The sequence below is a fragment of the Rhinatrema bivittatum genome, chromosome 1, assembly GCF_901001135.1.
Source record: "Rhinatrema bivittatum chromosome 1, aRhiBiv1.1, whole genome shotgun sequence".
Lineage (NCBI taxonomy): Eukaryota > Metazoa > Chordata > Amphibia > Gymnophiona > Rhinatrematidae > Rhinatrema > Rhinatrema bivittatum.
Genome location: NC_042615.1, coordinates 294,338,614 through 294,354,542, shown reverse-complemented (window position 1 = coordinate 294,354,542; position 15,929 = coordinate 294,338,614). Strand labels below are relative to the sequence as shown.

The window sequence follows — 15,929 nt, the reverse complement described above, 5'->3', positions numbered from 1 at the left end:
TTGAAACTCCAAATCCCATTTGCTCTCTGGTACTTCTCACGTCTAATCAGCTTCCAATTCAGATTTTGCAGAGCCCAGGGCATAGGCAGGATTCCATTCTGGTATCAGAAAAGATGTTCCACCACCCTTGCCAGGACAAAGGCCATGTCAGCTGCTCGACCAGACGGCAGAGTTGGTGAAGGATTTATTTATCTCTGTAGTGGCTAAGGATAAAGAGGGGGGGGGGGGTACCTTCCAACGTCTCCTTTCCAGGATTTCAGATTTTCTCCCCATGAGCAGGATTCCTAGTGGATACTCCATCAAGATCCTTGAGAGTTCTAATCCACGGCATTTGCTTGAAATGGAGTCCCCTGCCAGTGAGAGGATGTCCACCAGGCTTATACCCCTCCAAGGTGATCAAGGAACCCTCCTCGGTCACCTTCTTCGTCATTGATGTCCTGATCCCTTTTCAACCTCCTTCTGGACCCTCCAGAACACTTGTCTCCACCAGAGGACTTTTCCTACTCCACATTTCTGGACAAGCTGGGAAGAGCACTTGGAATTCATGTGCATAAGTACAAACATGCTCATGCAAGCATTCTTGGCCTCATACAAAATTTGCAAACACCTGCGCAGGCAGGAACATTCCCAAGCCTTGATATGGAAACCAGAATGTGGGAAAATCCTATTTCTTGTGCCCCAGTTGCAAGGAAACCAGATGTTAAGCATGAGGGTAAAACAATTCCTGGGGTTTGGAATAGTGCAATTACACTACCAATAAGTTGTAGAATCATTTCTTAAAAGAACAAAGAAAACAGGAATATATTCAAATATTCCACCTGGAAAGGACCCTCAGTTACGGGATAATTTTGGTAAAAAGGTGTTTCAGAGCTCCAGCCTTAATGCATGAATCTGCGTACACACGTATATGTATTTTATAAATCTCGAGGGCATGTGCATGTTTGCAGTATAGTTCGTACATTTTACCGGGGGGGGGGATGAAGTGGTCAATGGGCATTTTGGGATGGAGTTCAGAAGTATGCACACTATTTTGTAAGAGGTATACTTGTATACATGACTGAACTTGTCCAAATATTTTTACACTTGCTAAATGGACTTGCACAATTGAATTCAGGCTCATCTTTTGTCTGCAGGTTTTGGGTGGGGGTCTGGGTGAACTAGGGGGGTTCAGGATGAAGTGATCAGGGATCTAGGTGAACTGGAGAAGGACTGGGTGAACTGTGGAGGTATCAGCAAACTGGTGAGTTCTAGAAACATGCAAGTATTTTCAGAACTGTATGCACGCATACTTTATAAACTATTGTGTGTAAGTTTATAATGAAATAGATTGAGAAAGTAAGTGTATTCTGGCATTGAAAATGTTTTCCTACAACATGCACGTGAACAGTTTCTAAAATACTTGCATAAATTGCCATGCATCCATGTTCATGCACAAATTGTAAACCACATAAAGTTTTGAACGTTGGGCTCCCTATTACCAATAACACATATCAGGGCATTTAGATTTCAAGAAGCAGGAAACAATGCCTGGCTCTATCATTATAAGTATATGTATGCTAGCCACAGAAAGTAAAACTGCAATACATCATCTCAGTACAGCTTGTGATAAAAATACCACTTGGTTGGCAGTAACAGCCATTAGTGCTAAGAAAAACAGAGGAGCTCAGTCTATAATCATTCAAGGCATAAAAGCAGGTGCAAATCTTTTATTCAAAATAGGACTGCTGTTCACAGAGTTTCAATATGTTCATTGTTTCAGTGGAACCTGGGCCTACAATCAATGTCTTCAAAAAACATTTTGGCTACCAATACTGCCTGTTGGGTTTACTATACCACATTACTGGCCAACACACACATATATGCATGGAATTTGTACCATAAGACTACCTGCCTAGAGAGACTGATCTTCATTAATTGATGGTCCCCTGAGTGTCTACTGGTTGACAGTTAGTGATAGCAAGCTCCAACTGGGTCCCTCCCAGAGAAAGTTCAAGAGCTGCTGATTTAAATAATGTTTATGTTTGATCCAGCTTTTACTGCTATCTTCATCTTCAATAATATTAACACGTGTAGGCTCTGATAACCACACAAACCTGCAATAGTATCCTTTTGGTAGAATAAGACTACAGCTTTATTTAGTTTACCTTTTTGTGAACAGACATTTAGACAAACTAATAATCTTTGCATTAATTCTCCAGAAGCCAGATCATTTCTTTGTGTTTATGATATGTTGTAGTACAAGGTTGGAGGTTAGACCTACAATTATGTGCAACCTAAAATATTTCCCTGCAGAAAGGCTGGTAGATTATGCAAGAGCTTCTCAACAGAGGTACAGAAGAGCAGTGCTTCTCAATTGTTTTTTATGCTGTGGCACACTTTCAAGTTTGCTTAATCCTTGTGGTACACCAAACCTGTGTGTGACTCATTCTGTAGGCTTCAATCTGATGTCCATGCATTTGTGGACCAATGGATCCTGCAAGATAACAGGGTTCCATGCGTTCAAACATCAGCTTGTAGCTGGCAGAGGAGGTATAGACAGGTAAGAAGTGCTGTTCTTTTTTTGCCAGTGGGAAGGTGGGTATGGTTACCAGATTTCTGGTAGGTAAATCAGGGATATTTGTTCCCCGTATTACTAATAGTGAGCAAGCAGGTCATTTTGGTGTGAGGAGGAACTCCGATGTACCATCTCCATGGAATATTGTGATATTCTACACTCAAAATATACCTAAATTCTTTAAGTTTTGTTACCACAAAATATTTTGGACCCAGTAAAAAACCTCAGGTTTGGCAGGTATGTCCTGCATATAAGAGAATTAATTATACATCAGAAAAAGTCATATTAGCCAATAAAATCCAGCTATTCCTAACATGTAAACTCTATGTGAGAGGTACATCCAGGTCAGAGATTTTATACTAGATTGTACACTGAATAGTTATTAATATTCTCTATCAGACAATATAAATTTCCAGACTTTGATGTCTGTGGCTTGCTTTTCTGGTTTTGCATGTCTTTTTTTTCTCATTCTGTGGTCTTCTCTCTTTTCCTTTTTTCTGTCTCTCTCTCTCTCTCTCTGTCTGGTGTGTTCCTTAATTTTTCTGTTTCCATTTGCTCTCCTCCTCCTTTGTTTGTTTCCTTCAGAGTAGATACTTTAACACTTTCTCTTCCTTTAACCTTTCTGCTTTCTTCCCTTGAATCTCTTCTTTCTACTGTCTCCTCTTTCTCTTCCTAACTGCTTTCCTTTTCCCATTCTTCCTTCTCTTTCTTCTACTGTCTCCCCTCCCCTCCATTCTTTATCCTTTTCTTCTTCCATTATCTCCCTGTATTACTCTCCCCCAGATCCAGGTCTTCTCTCTCACTCCTTTATCACCAGTTCTTTCCCTCTCCAGTCCTTTCTCTAGCTCCCTCTCCCCTATCACTTTTCCTATCTTTATCCACTCAATACCTACTCTTCTTGCCTTCTTCCTCCATCCTGGATCCTTTCTCCTTCCCCTCCCCCTCATTCTCTGATCAATCGCTCCCCTTTTCTCTGCACCCTCCCATCTTCAAATCTCCCTCTCTCTATTCCTGGTCCTCACTATTCCATTTCACCATCTCCTTCTTCCCAATGCCCATTCCTGTCTCTTTCTCCCTCTTCCTCCATCCCTCTTCCTCTTTTCCTCTCTGTTACCCTGACTTTTATCCAGGGTCCTTTCTACCTTCTACCTTCTTCCTCTTCCTCTTTCTCTCCTTTCCTCTTCCTTGCCCTCTCCCTTCCACTATCTCAAGTCATCTCTCTCTCAGTCCTTTGTCATCCATCTCTCCTTTTCCCCTTCTCATGTCAACTCCCTCTCTGTCATACTAAGCCTTCTTTCTCTCCTTCTCCTTCCATCCATCCATTCATCCTAGATCATCTCTCACTATTTCCCTGCTCCCATCCTAGTTTCTATCTCTCCTCTCTCCCTCTGATCTTTGTAAAGCTCTCCCCGCATGCTTTCTTATGATCCCTGCTATGTCCTCCCCCTGATATGGCCTGGTCTGTCCTCCCGATTGTCTCCTTCTCCTCTCATCCCCCCAAGCTGGCAAGAGGTGCTGGGACAAATAGAGCATCAACGTCCTGTGCCACAAAGGGCCAAATCTTGTGGTTTGAACGGCAAGATCTATAAAAATCCACATGGCTCTACTGCGAGACTTGCCCTAGTATTAGGCACCTAGTATTAGAACATAGGAAGTTTGAGTCGATGGTGCATTTATCTGTGGCAACTGTTTATCATTGCTGTTGTACTGTTAATGTGGTTGTCTCTCTTTTGTCTGCTTTCTCTGATATCATTTGCAACTGTAATTTCGATTGACTCAATAAAAATGAAGGTAAAAAAAAAAAGAACACAGGAAGTAAACCTAGTATTAGATACCACTACCACAGTGGAGTGCCTCAGGGATCTGTACTTGGACCGGTGCTTTTCAATATATATATCAATGATCTGGAAAGGAATACGATGGGTGACGTTATCAAATTTGCGGATGATACAAAATTATTCAGAGTAGTTAAATCACAAGCAGACTGTGATACATTACAGGAGGACCTTGCAAGACTGGAAGATTGGGCATCCAAATGGCAGATGAAATTTAATGTGGACAAGTGCAAGGTGTTGCATATAGGGAAAAATAACCCTTGCTGTAGTTACACTATGTTAGGTTCCATATTAGGAGCTACCACCCAAGAAAGAGATCTAGGCGTCATAGTAGATAATACATTGAAATCGTCAGCTCAGTGTGCTGCAGCAGTCAAAAAAGCAAATAGAATGTTAGGAATTATTAGGAAGGAAATGGTTAATAAAACGGAAAATGTCATAATGCCTCTATATCGCTCCATGGTGAGACCACACCTTGAATACTGTGTACAATTCTGGTCACCTTATCTCAAAAAAGATATAGTTGCAATGGAGAAGGTACAGAGAAGGGCAACCAAAATGATAAAGGGGATGGAACAGCTCCCCTATGAGGAAAGGCTGAAGAGGTTAGGGCTTTTCAGCTTGGAGAAGAGACGGCTGAGGGGGGATATAATAGAGATCTTTAAGATCATGAGAGGTCTTGAACGAGTAGATGTGACTCGGTTATTTACACTTTCGAATAATAGAAGGACTAGGGGGCATTCCATGAAGTTAGCAAGTAGCACATTTAAGACTAATCGGAGAAAATTCTTTTTCACTCAACGCACAATAAATCTCTGGAATTTGTTGCCAGAGGATGTGATTAGTGCAGTTAGTGTAGCTGGGTTCAAAAAAGGTTTGGATAAGTTCTTGGAAGAGAAGTCCATTAACTGCTATTAATCAAGTTTACTTAGGGAATAGCCACTGCTATTAATTGCTTCAGTGCATCAGTAGCATGGGATCTTCTAGGTGTTTGGGTAATTGCCAGGTTCTTGTGGCCTGGTTTGGCCTCTGTTGGAAACAGGATGCTGGGCTTGATGGACCATTGGTCTGACCCAGCATGGCAATTTCTTATGTTCTTATGTTCTTCTGACTGGAGTTTGAGGAGACAATTGGGAGGACATGCCAGGCAATATCAGTGGAAGGACATAGCAGGTGTTATAAAAGGGCACATGAGGAGAGCTTTACATAGACCAAAAGTAGGGAGAGGAGATAAAACCCCAAGCATAGGGTGTGGTGAAGGTCAGCATGCTATATAGGGGATTGAGACTCGGAGGTTGTTAGGAATACCAACCTTAAGGGTGGGGAAAACAGGATCATGTTGGGGGAGGCTCATGCTGGGGTAGCCACCACTGCAGCACAAGCAGTACATTCTCATGGCACACTAGTGTGGCATAGCACATCAATTGAGAAACATTGGTCCTCCTTACAGCAGTTAGGAAAAATGGGCATGCTAGATAGGCCTAGCAGTTTTAGGGTCCTATTTATTAAGCATTTCTTTCCATAGACACTAAATGAGAACAATCCTTCAGTAAATATACCTGTAAATGTGCTATCACTTCTAATATTTCTCCGTTAAACTATAAAATATTTCTTCATTTCACAAGGCTCCAAATTCCTTCTTTAAGTAATTTCACCATAACTAAAAAACAGATGTGCTAATCTTTTCATGTTCCATGTACCTAAAGTAGCGCATGACCAGAAACCTCATGAAACTTGCTAAGAATGGTGAGGCAGGCCCTCAACATTTAGATTGCATGAAATCCAGCCCCGCCTACCCCTTTCAAAAAGGGTCTAGAAGAATATCAGGACAAGAGAGAGCATGACCCCCTCCTGCCCCCACCAGCCGACATTTTGCACACTCCCTTCTCCAGCATAGGGAAGGGCAAAGTAGTGCAGAAGGTCAGCCAGCATCATTTCGAAGTTTGGCAATGGTGAGGAAGGGATGAGTCGTGCTCTGTCCTGCTCCAATCTGTTTCTGGACTACTTTGGAAGTGATGGGCAGGGGTGGGACCTACAAAAGGGGAGGGAATGGAACTAGGGAGGGGTTCATTCAGGGGCATTTGGCCCATTTGACTTTATGCAGGAGATGGGGGGGGGGGGAGGGTGGTACTTATGGCCCCTTGATCTTCAGCGGAGAGTAGGGGAGACAGGAAGAAGATCTACTGGGACAGCTTGGCCTATTCAGCTTTTCTCTGAGATGGGAGATTTCATGCTGAAGCTAATACGGATGTTAAAACGTTTTTTTGCATTAATGTCCACATTGGTGTTGTGGCTATGCCCTGAAGGGATGTTTTATCCCGCTGTTGGTAAAAATGTTTGCATAGCACATTAAATATGGTTTTTATGTGCACGTAAAAATTTCACCTAAGTTGCCCAGCAAAACGTTATTGCATAGGTCCCAAAGTCTAACTATCTTAGCTGCTGGCGCCCGAACAGGTTTTATAGGACCATCAACTTGTGTGCCAATTCACGAGAGTGTTTTTTATGATGTTGACACAGTGTCACTGGGCCTTAGAGTCAGGCAGTCTTGTAAGTTGCTACCTAGTCGTCAGTCTCTTTAATCTAAATATGAATTTGTGCTTCATAAGTGAAACATTAACAAATTAATTTTTACTCGCGTTTGGCACAGATAAGTGTGTATTTTGAGCTACACACAAAAGGCTCACGATGAATTCAGTTTTTAGATAGCTAACACTATTTTATGGGTTGTTTTTTTTTTCAGGTCCTCCAGGAAAGCGAGGAAAGAGGGGAAGAAGAGGTGAAACTGGTAAGTTTTCCAGTTGGAAGCAAAATGTTCTGTTTTGATTATGTGTATGGGTAGTCAGTTTTGTTTTAAGAATGGTTGTGACATCATTTGTTTTCTTCTATTCTGGATTTGTTCTGTTGCATTACATGTTGTGGGCTAGGGTGAGTACAGATTTTTCAAGTATCTTCAATTAGATATTTTGTAATCCTTGACATATAGCTTATCTTTTGTATGATTTTTAATTTGTTAAAACCTGTGTTTCATAGATTATAGAGATATGATATTTATTTTTTTCAATTTATATTCTGCCTTTCAAACACTTCAAAGCAGATTACATTCAGTGTAGGGCTCACAATATAACTGGGTCATTCATCAAAATCATGAGGGCCTTTTAGTATGCAAGTGGGAGGACTTAATGGAAATGAGGGGCTGCTAGTGCGGGATTTAACTATTAGGGATGTGCGTTCGCACATCTCTATTAACTATACCTTTTTTTCTGTGCATTAGGGAAAATGAGAGAGAGAGATAATGTCACATTAATTCTATACAGTCTCTCTCTCTCTCTCTCTCTCTCTCTCTATATATATATATATACACACACCACTGTAAGAGGTGACGCTTTCAACTCAGGGCAGGTTTGCGGGGGTGCTTTTACATACACAGTCAGAGGAATTAACTGCAAATTTGATATGACTGCTGAATTTCTGTCATTTGAATCAATGAAAGGTACGAACAAGAGGAGTTGATTTGTACAATGCAGTTAATTTCTCTGACTGTATGTAAAACCACCCCCCAAACCTGCTATACACAGTGGTATATATATATATATATATATATATATATAAATCTATAGCATGTCACATTAACTCTATATAGAGTCTCTTTCTCTCTCCCTCTCTTTCTCTCTCTCTCTCCCTCTCCCTCCCCTGCTCTCCTATTTATTTTTTTTTATTTTATTTCCACTATATTTATAGCATTTTGATGAATTTAGGAGTAAGTTTGTACCTGAGGCAAAGGAGAATTAAGTGACTTGCCTGTGGTCACAAGGGGTTTGTGTGCACCCTAAGTCTGGCCAGTAGGTATCACTATTGAGCAATGATTGTAATGCTCTCTCCCTTTTCTGGGGATGTGAATGCTGATTCTGCAGTATCCCCAGTTTAAAATGCAAACGTGGAGCTCATAACTAGACAGATATCAGTCGGTTAACACCAGGATTAAAAATTCCAGCATTACATGCTGGAGTGTCTGGTAATGCTCCACTTCTCCTGGCAGAATTAGTTTCTCAAGAAATTTTCTGAACAAATAGGACAAGTTTAATGCTTGAGTGAACATGGATCATGCTAATGTTAATGTAGGTTAAAAGGCGCACTAATTGTCACTGCCCATTATATTTGATAGGGCCGATTCACTAACCTGCATGTGTTAACATTAGCACAAGATATCATGCTGTAGTGACTACCCTTCATAATGCCAAGTATGTGTTTTACACAAGAAAATTTACAATGCTTAATGTCTTAAAAAACCTGATCAAGCTGTTTAGGGGAGGTTGAAGTCATGGATGCTTTCTATGCCTCATGTACCTGCTAAAACTCCCCTTCAACATACAGATCTTGGAGCTGAGATCCCTGTGCTGGCACAGCACTTTGCAGACACAGTAATTGGCCATGACATTGTCCCAAGCTTTCTAAAACAGGAGTCCTTCATACGATGAAAAACTCATGTTGGTAGCTTTTGACTATAGATGCCACAATCTAAGCAGTAATAAAGAGGCATCCCACTGGTACTGTCCATTAACAAGCAGGGCTGAAGTAGCCATGACACATGTGTGACATCATATATTGGCACCGAATGGATCTTTCTCTCTCAGCTCATAAATATTTTGCTTTACTGAGCATGTTTGGGAATACCTTCATGGATGTTGCCTCGTGGGCCCCCTCAGTACTTTTTTATTCAAGTCATGACACACTGATGTGCCTTCAGACCTGATCAGGTATGCCACAGAAAAGACACCATTCAGGTTTAGACTAGCACCTGGGCTCTACTCAACAAGAGACACCACTTGTAGGAACTTCTTTCTGAGTAATCATGCATGCTTCTTCTTCCTAGCTACAGCATGAGTCCTGGAGTGTGGTAATATAATGGACAGTATGCAGGGCATGGGTAGCTGGGACCTACTCTGCGGCACATCCATTGTACATAGCACCTCCTCATCTTCTATATTTGAGGCCTTCCAGTCTCTTATTCTCACGCTGGATGAGACAGGAAGACCGTGCACTGAGCACTGGCTATGACTCATGATGAATGTCTGGAATGGCAACAGGAGCTCTGGCAGCTGTATACAGCAGCCAAGATAACTAACTGAGCTGACTGCCCGCACCACACTTCTCCTGCATGTGTATATAGGAGGAGCTGGCCCATTGTGACAGCTTTGTTTGTCTTCGCCTTTCTCTTCCTTTGTTTTAAAATTTGGGAGAGAGACTGGTAGGACTTGTGCTTTCTAACCTCTTCTTTTGGATACGTCTTCGTCATATCTGCACTGCCTGCCCTACAGAGGTTGGTGTGCCATACAGCAAGTACCGTATTTTCGTACTATAAGACGCACCTGGCCATAAGACGCACCTAGGACTTAGAGGAGGAAAATAAGAAAAAAAATTGTCCCCATGACTGGCTCTGTACAGAGCTCCCCCTGGTGGCCATCCGTGGGATATTTTTTTGATTTTTTTTTTTTTTATAGTAAGGCAGAGAACATCCACACGGGTACTCACAATCACTGGTTTTCTCTCCCTTATATACATACATAGGCTCTTTCCCCTCCTCACATAACACACTCGGTCTTTCACACTCACTAGGTCTCTCCCCCACAGGCTCTCGCACATACAAGCTCTCCTCCCCCCCCCCCCCCACACACACACTCTCTCACTGGCTCTCCCTCACATATAAACATATCCACAGACAATCACACGCTCAAACTCTCTCCCTTATACACACAGCTCTCTCAAACCAGTTATTTTAAACTTTCATGACTGCTCCAAAGTTCAATAATAAATAGTCAGGGCTATATTACATTGATTAGGAGAGCAATTTGCTCCTAATATTTCAACAGGTAGCCACTTAATCAGCACAGGCAGTAATTCTATTTGCTTTTCATTAATTTCAGCTGTCAAAAACTGCTAATTAGTTCTGAAAATCCACATTGCTTCATATGCAAGAAACATTTTATCATAAATCACTGAACTATACTATGAACTAAAAAAGAAAAGGTTTGTATCATGTGTCCTCTGTCTCAGGCAGTATATTACCCTCATGATTTTCTAATATATCTATCAAATGAGAACTTTGATGCCATGTATCGTCTTCTATCGGCAGAGCTTGAGCGAAGGTCGGCGTGGCGCAGGTCAAACATCAGCTGTTTGAACCACATGCGCTACAGAGGCCCCATCCAAACAGCTCTCTGCCAGTCTGTTGTTCCCGGGGTGCCACGGGGTGCATCTTATTGCGAAGGTCGGTGGCACCCCAGGAACAGCAGACCAGCAGGGAGCTCAAGCTCTGCCGGCAGAAGACGATACATGGCATCAAAGTTTATGGTTAGTACAGGCCATTTCCTTCTCATTTGTTTAGATATATTAGAAAATCATGAGGGTAATATATAATATATATTATGATAAAATGTTTCATGCATTTGACCTGTGCCACCATACTGATTGGGCTGAGTTGGGAGGAGGAGGAGGGGGACGGCGCACGAGAGGGAGAGACGCTACATTCGTTCCACAAGATGCACAGACATTTTCCCCCCACTTTTGGGGGAAAAAAAGTGTGTCTTATGGAGCGAAAAATACAGTATGTTAATGTAGGTGTGCATTGGGTGTGAAAAAGTTAAGAAATACTGCCCTGTCTCTCTCAAAATTATTTCCTATTAATCAGATCTTTTATTCTTTATTTTGATTATTTTGTTGCCTCGGCAGCCTCCCAAACAACACATTTCATTGCTATATATTAAAAAAGAGAGATATTTCTTCACAGAATATCTGGACCCAAAATGCCCACAGTGAGTGATTTCAAAGATTGCATATGTGGTAGGAAGATGCCCATTACCAATGGACATGATCTCTGTTACCGCTGCCTTGGCCCAAACCATGACCTGACAAATTGTTGTCATTGTGGTCACATGTCTCTGTAGTCACATAAGTCCAGAGCCTGGAAGATGGAGATACTGTGCGAGGAACTGCAGTTGATCCTCCTCTTGGAGCAAGGCCTCTTCTTACTCCCAGGGTGTAGAGCGGGAGCTCGAATACGTGACCTCCCCTGTTGGCAGAAAAGGTCATCTGTGGGGTTCAGAAAATCTAAAACTAAGAAAAACAATACTCCACAGAGCCAGCAGTGCATCCAGTACTTAAAAGAACATTGATCTGCACCATCGATACAGCTGATTCACTTTCTTCCGGCTCCAGTGTCATCACTGCACAGAGCACCAGCGCCATTAACACATGAGACACCGGCACTGACAATGCATTGGGCGTTGACATCATCGATGCATCTGGGCCTGGTGCCATCAACACACAGGATGGTGCTGCAGACGCATCGATGTCTGGCATTGTTGATGCCTAGAGTGTTGTCGAAGCACAATGAAGTATGCACTGCATTAAGCTTTGATGCCAATAATGGTCCAAGTGTTGGAAGAGACAGCTTCATCATTGACTAACCGGGCTGCAGTGCTACCTGTTGTGTCGGAGGTGGACCCTTGGGCCGAGGTGGGGTTGACGCCACCCGTAGGTGAGGACCTACGGGTCCCCACCGTCAGCAGGTGGAGTGAGCTGAAGGTAGAGGCCGCTGGAGCTTCACCTATACCAGTCCTCATTCCCCGCGGGTTGAGCCTTTGGGTGCTGGGGCCAGCAGGACTTAGGTGGGCCTCGAGGTTGGCTAACAGGAAAAGTTGGTTCAGCCCAGAGACAGCAGACGATAGATGACATAGTCCTACCTTGGACTGGGTACGGTACTAGAACTCAGGTGCCAAAGGAATGGAGATTAGCTGAGGGCGCTCAATCAAAGGTAGGCCGGAGCCTAGTAAGTCCATGTCCAGGGAGTAGGCTAGAGGAGACATCAATGACAGTCTTGGATCAGGGCCGGCGGCAAAGCAGAGATCGTGGCAAGCAATGCTGAGTTCTGATCTCGGACAAAGTCAATAGCGTTAGTCAATCAAGGCAATGGTCTGATCATGGAGAAGTCAATAGCGTAGTCAAGGCAATGGTCTGATCACGGAGAAGTCAGTAGAGTAGTCAATCAAGGCAATGGTCTGATCATGGAGAAGTCAATAGCGTAGTCAAGCGTAGCAGAGGTCTGGGTCTGGAGGTAGGCTGTAGCATAGTCAGGCAAAGCAAAATTGATATCCATAGAGTCAGTCCAACACATAGACAAGGCAGGAACGAAGAAGACAGGAACCGGGAACAACAGAGATCAGGAACGAAGAGTAGAGAGAATTCTCTAACAGCAACGAGTTCTCGAATAGTGAGGAGACCTGTTGCAAAGGCAATGATATGGAGCGAGGCCTGAGCTTAAATACACTGAAGAGTTTGACGTCATCATCCGGGACCGTGGCCAGGTTCCCGCCACGGGCCCTTCATAAGAATCAGAGGTGCGAGCGCGCCTAGGGAGTGGAGCGGCATGGGTAGTGGTCTCTCTTCGCGGATCACACGGAGAGGCCCGATGAGCAATGGCGTCTTGAGCTGCAGTACTGGGGACCAAGGCACAGCTGGAGTAACTGGGGGCGGCCTAAGTTGGAGCCGGTGGCCCACTGCTGCTAGCGAGGAGGAACCAGGAGCTGGAGTCTGTGTGAGAAGGTGAGGGGGCTGCACCGCGGGTCCACTGCAGATGGCATGCGTAACAGTACTCCTCTTTATGCCCCCCTCTTGGAGGTCGGGGTTTGCCCGGATGGGCACAATGGTAATTCAGGAGGAGAGTTTTGTCCAGGATGTTCTGAGCTGGTTCCCACAAATTCTCTTCAGGTCCATAACCCTCCCAGGAAAGGAGGTATTCCCACCGGCGGCTCCTACGGCAGATGTCTAGGACTTCATGTACCTTGTACATCCTATCGGTTTTGCCACCAGTGGAGGTGGCTGAGGGGCTTTCCGGGCAGGCCAAGATAGAATCACAGGTTTTAAGAGCGATACATGGAATGTATTGTGTATTCCCAGTGAAGGAGGCAGCCAAAGCTGGTATGTAGTGGGTCCAATGCGTCGGGTAACAGGGAAAGGACCGATATATCTCTGGGACGGCATTCGAAGTCAGATATACCAAGTACTTAACAAGACTTTCTGGCCAGGGAGGAATTCAGGAGCCAAGCAACGTCAACTGTCAGCAGTTCTCTTGGCCCAGGAAGCGGCCTGACGCAAGCAGAGATTTGTCTGCTCTCATGACGTCTTAAGTCCATCCGCAGTAGCCTGGGCCGCAGGGGATGGCACTGATAAAGGTATGGACAATGGTGGTTGTGGTTGTTTCCCATAGATAATTGAGAATGATGATGTTCTAGTAGAAGTGACGATGTGAGAGTTGTGAGAAAACTCTGCCCAGGATAGGAGGTCAGACCAATTATCTTGTCGATCATTGATGTAAGCGCGCAGGAAGCCTTCAAGGAGCGATTCATTTGCTCAGCTTGCCCGTTGGCTTGGGGATGATAGGCGGTCATTAAGCTGATGTTAATACCGCATTTTCAGCAGAGGGCGCACCAGTACCTGGCAACAAATTGAGGACTTCTATCTGAAACAATGTTCTTGGGTAGGCCATGCAGTCTAAAGATATTAGAGATGTGAATCGGAACCGGAATCGGTTCCGATTCCGGGTTCGGGGACTGTCGGGGAATTTGTTTCATGCGGTCCGATCGGTTTATTTTTATCGGCTGTGCCTGAGCCCATAAACAAAAAACCCACCCCGACCCTTTAAAACACATCCTTTTGCTTCCCCCACCCTCCCGACCCCCCCAAAACTTTTTAAAAGTACTGGTGGTCTAGTGGGGGTCCCGGGAGTGATCTCCCGCTCTCAGGCCGTCGGCTGCCACTAATCAAAATGGCGCCGATGGCCCTTTGGCCTTACCATGTGACAGGGTATCTGTGCCATTGGCCGGCCCCTGTCACATGGTAGGAGCACTGGATGGCCCACGCCATTTTTAAAGATGGCGCCGGCCGTCCATTAAGACCGTCATTCCAACAAGCCTTCCCATAGCCCTTTCCCCTCCTCTCCCTACCCCTTCCCCCCTCCTAACTCCTTGATCCTACTTCGTCTCCCCTCACCCCCTGCTAATCCTCCCCCAGTACTGTCACAGCCCCACATTGTTAGCCAGTTTCATGATTGTATAGAAGTTCTATATATACATTTATATATTTAGAGTGCCTTATTTCCGACCCAATGCACTTCCAGTATAGCCTTGTTAACGTTATTCCTCTGTCTCTGGCACATTTCTGTTTTCAAGTTCACATAACCTTTTTTTATTGTAACTTTTCTTCCTCTTCAATATTATTGTTACAACCCCCTTGTTCCTTGTGAACCGATATGATATGATTTGTATCATGAATGTCGGTATAGAAAAGAGTTAAATAAATAAAAATAAATAAAAGATATGATGGAAGAATAAATGGGCTAGCTCTGGAGCAGATGGTAGGCCCAGTAGAGGGACGAAATGGGCCATTTTTGAAAATCAATCTATGGTTATCCATATTATGATGTGACCCTTTAAAGGCGGCAAATCCATGATGAAATCCATAGACAAGTAAGTCCACGGTTCTTCAGGTGCTGGAAGTGGTTGTAGAAGATTCCAAGGTCGACCGACCAGGGGTTTTTGCTGTGCACAGATGTTACAGGATTCAACGTATGTTTTCGTGTTGGAGACCATAGTGGGCCACCAGAAGAACCGCTGGAGCAGTGCCAACGTTCGTGCTTGTCCTGGGCGACCAGCGAATTTGGAATCATGTACCCAGAGGAGAACTCTTTCATGGAGTCATCGGGGCACGACCGTCTTTCCAGCAGGAACTGGATGAGTGGCAGATAAACAAATATAGGCTGGGTGTATTATATGAGTAGGTTCTTCCGGAGTGTCTTCAGGCTCGAAGGATCGTGATAGGGCATCTGCCTGGAGATTTTTGTCGGCTGGGCGATAGCGAAGTTCAAAATCGAATCTGGAGAAAAACGAGGCCCATTGAGCTTGACAGGCGTTGAGACATTGCGCTTGACTCAAATGTTGCAGATTCTTATGATCAGTGAACACAGTGAATTTGTGTTGTGCGCCCTCTAGCCACGGGCGCCATTCTTCGAGAGCCAGTTTTATGGCAAGCAGCTCACGATCCCCGATGTTGTAATTTTGCTCTGCAGATGTAAATTTACAGGAATAAAAAGAACAAGGAACTATGGTAGCTGAAGTGGTGCGTTGACTCAGGACTGCCCCAGCCCCAATGGCAGAGGCATCAACTTCCACTAGGAAAGGACAATTTAGGTCGGGATGGTGCAGACAGGACCCTTTCTGGAAGGCTTCCTTCAGACGATGGAAAGCTGTAAAGGCCTCAGGAGGCCAATTTTGTGTCTTAACCTTTACTAGTCAAGGCCGTCAATGGAGCAGCCAGGGTAGAATAATGTGGGATGAAATGACGATAGTAGTTGAGGAATCCCAAAAAGCACTGGAGTGCCTTAAGGCCCACCAGCTGTGGCCAATCCCGGATTCCTTTTAGTTTAGCTGGATCCATGGAGAACTCTTGCCGGGAGATGATATAACCCAGGAAAAGTAGGCTGGATT

The 15,929-nt window shown here is 44.1% G+C and overlaps 1 protein-coding gene across 2 annotated transcripts in view; it reads left to right on the top strand.

The window, feature by feature from the left end:
• COL25A1 (collagen type XXV alpha 1 chain) overlaps positions 1-15,929 on the top strand; it is a 971,115-nt gene that overhangs the window by 405,234 nt on the left and 549,952 nt on the right. For both annotated transcript variants that reach the window (XM_029596536.1, XM_029596528.1), the window contains exon 3: positions 7,133-7,177. In XM_029596536.1, the coding sequence (XP_029452396.1) occupies positions 7,133-7,177 (45 nt within the window). The remainder of the gene's footprint in view (positions 1-7,132; positions 7,178-15,929) is intronic.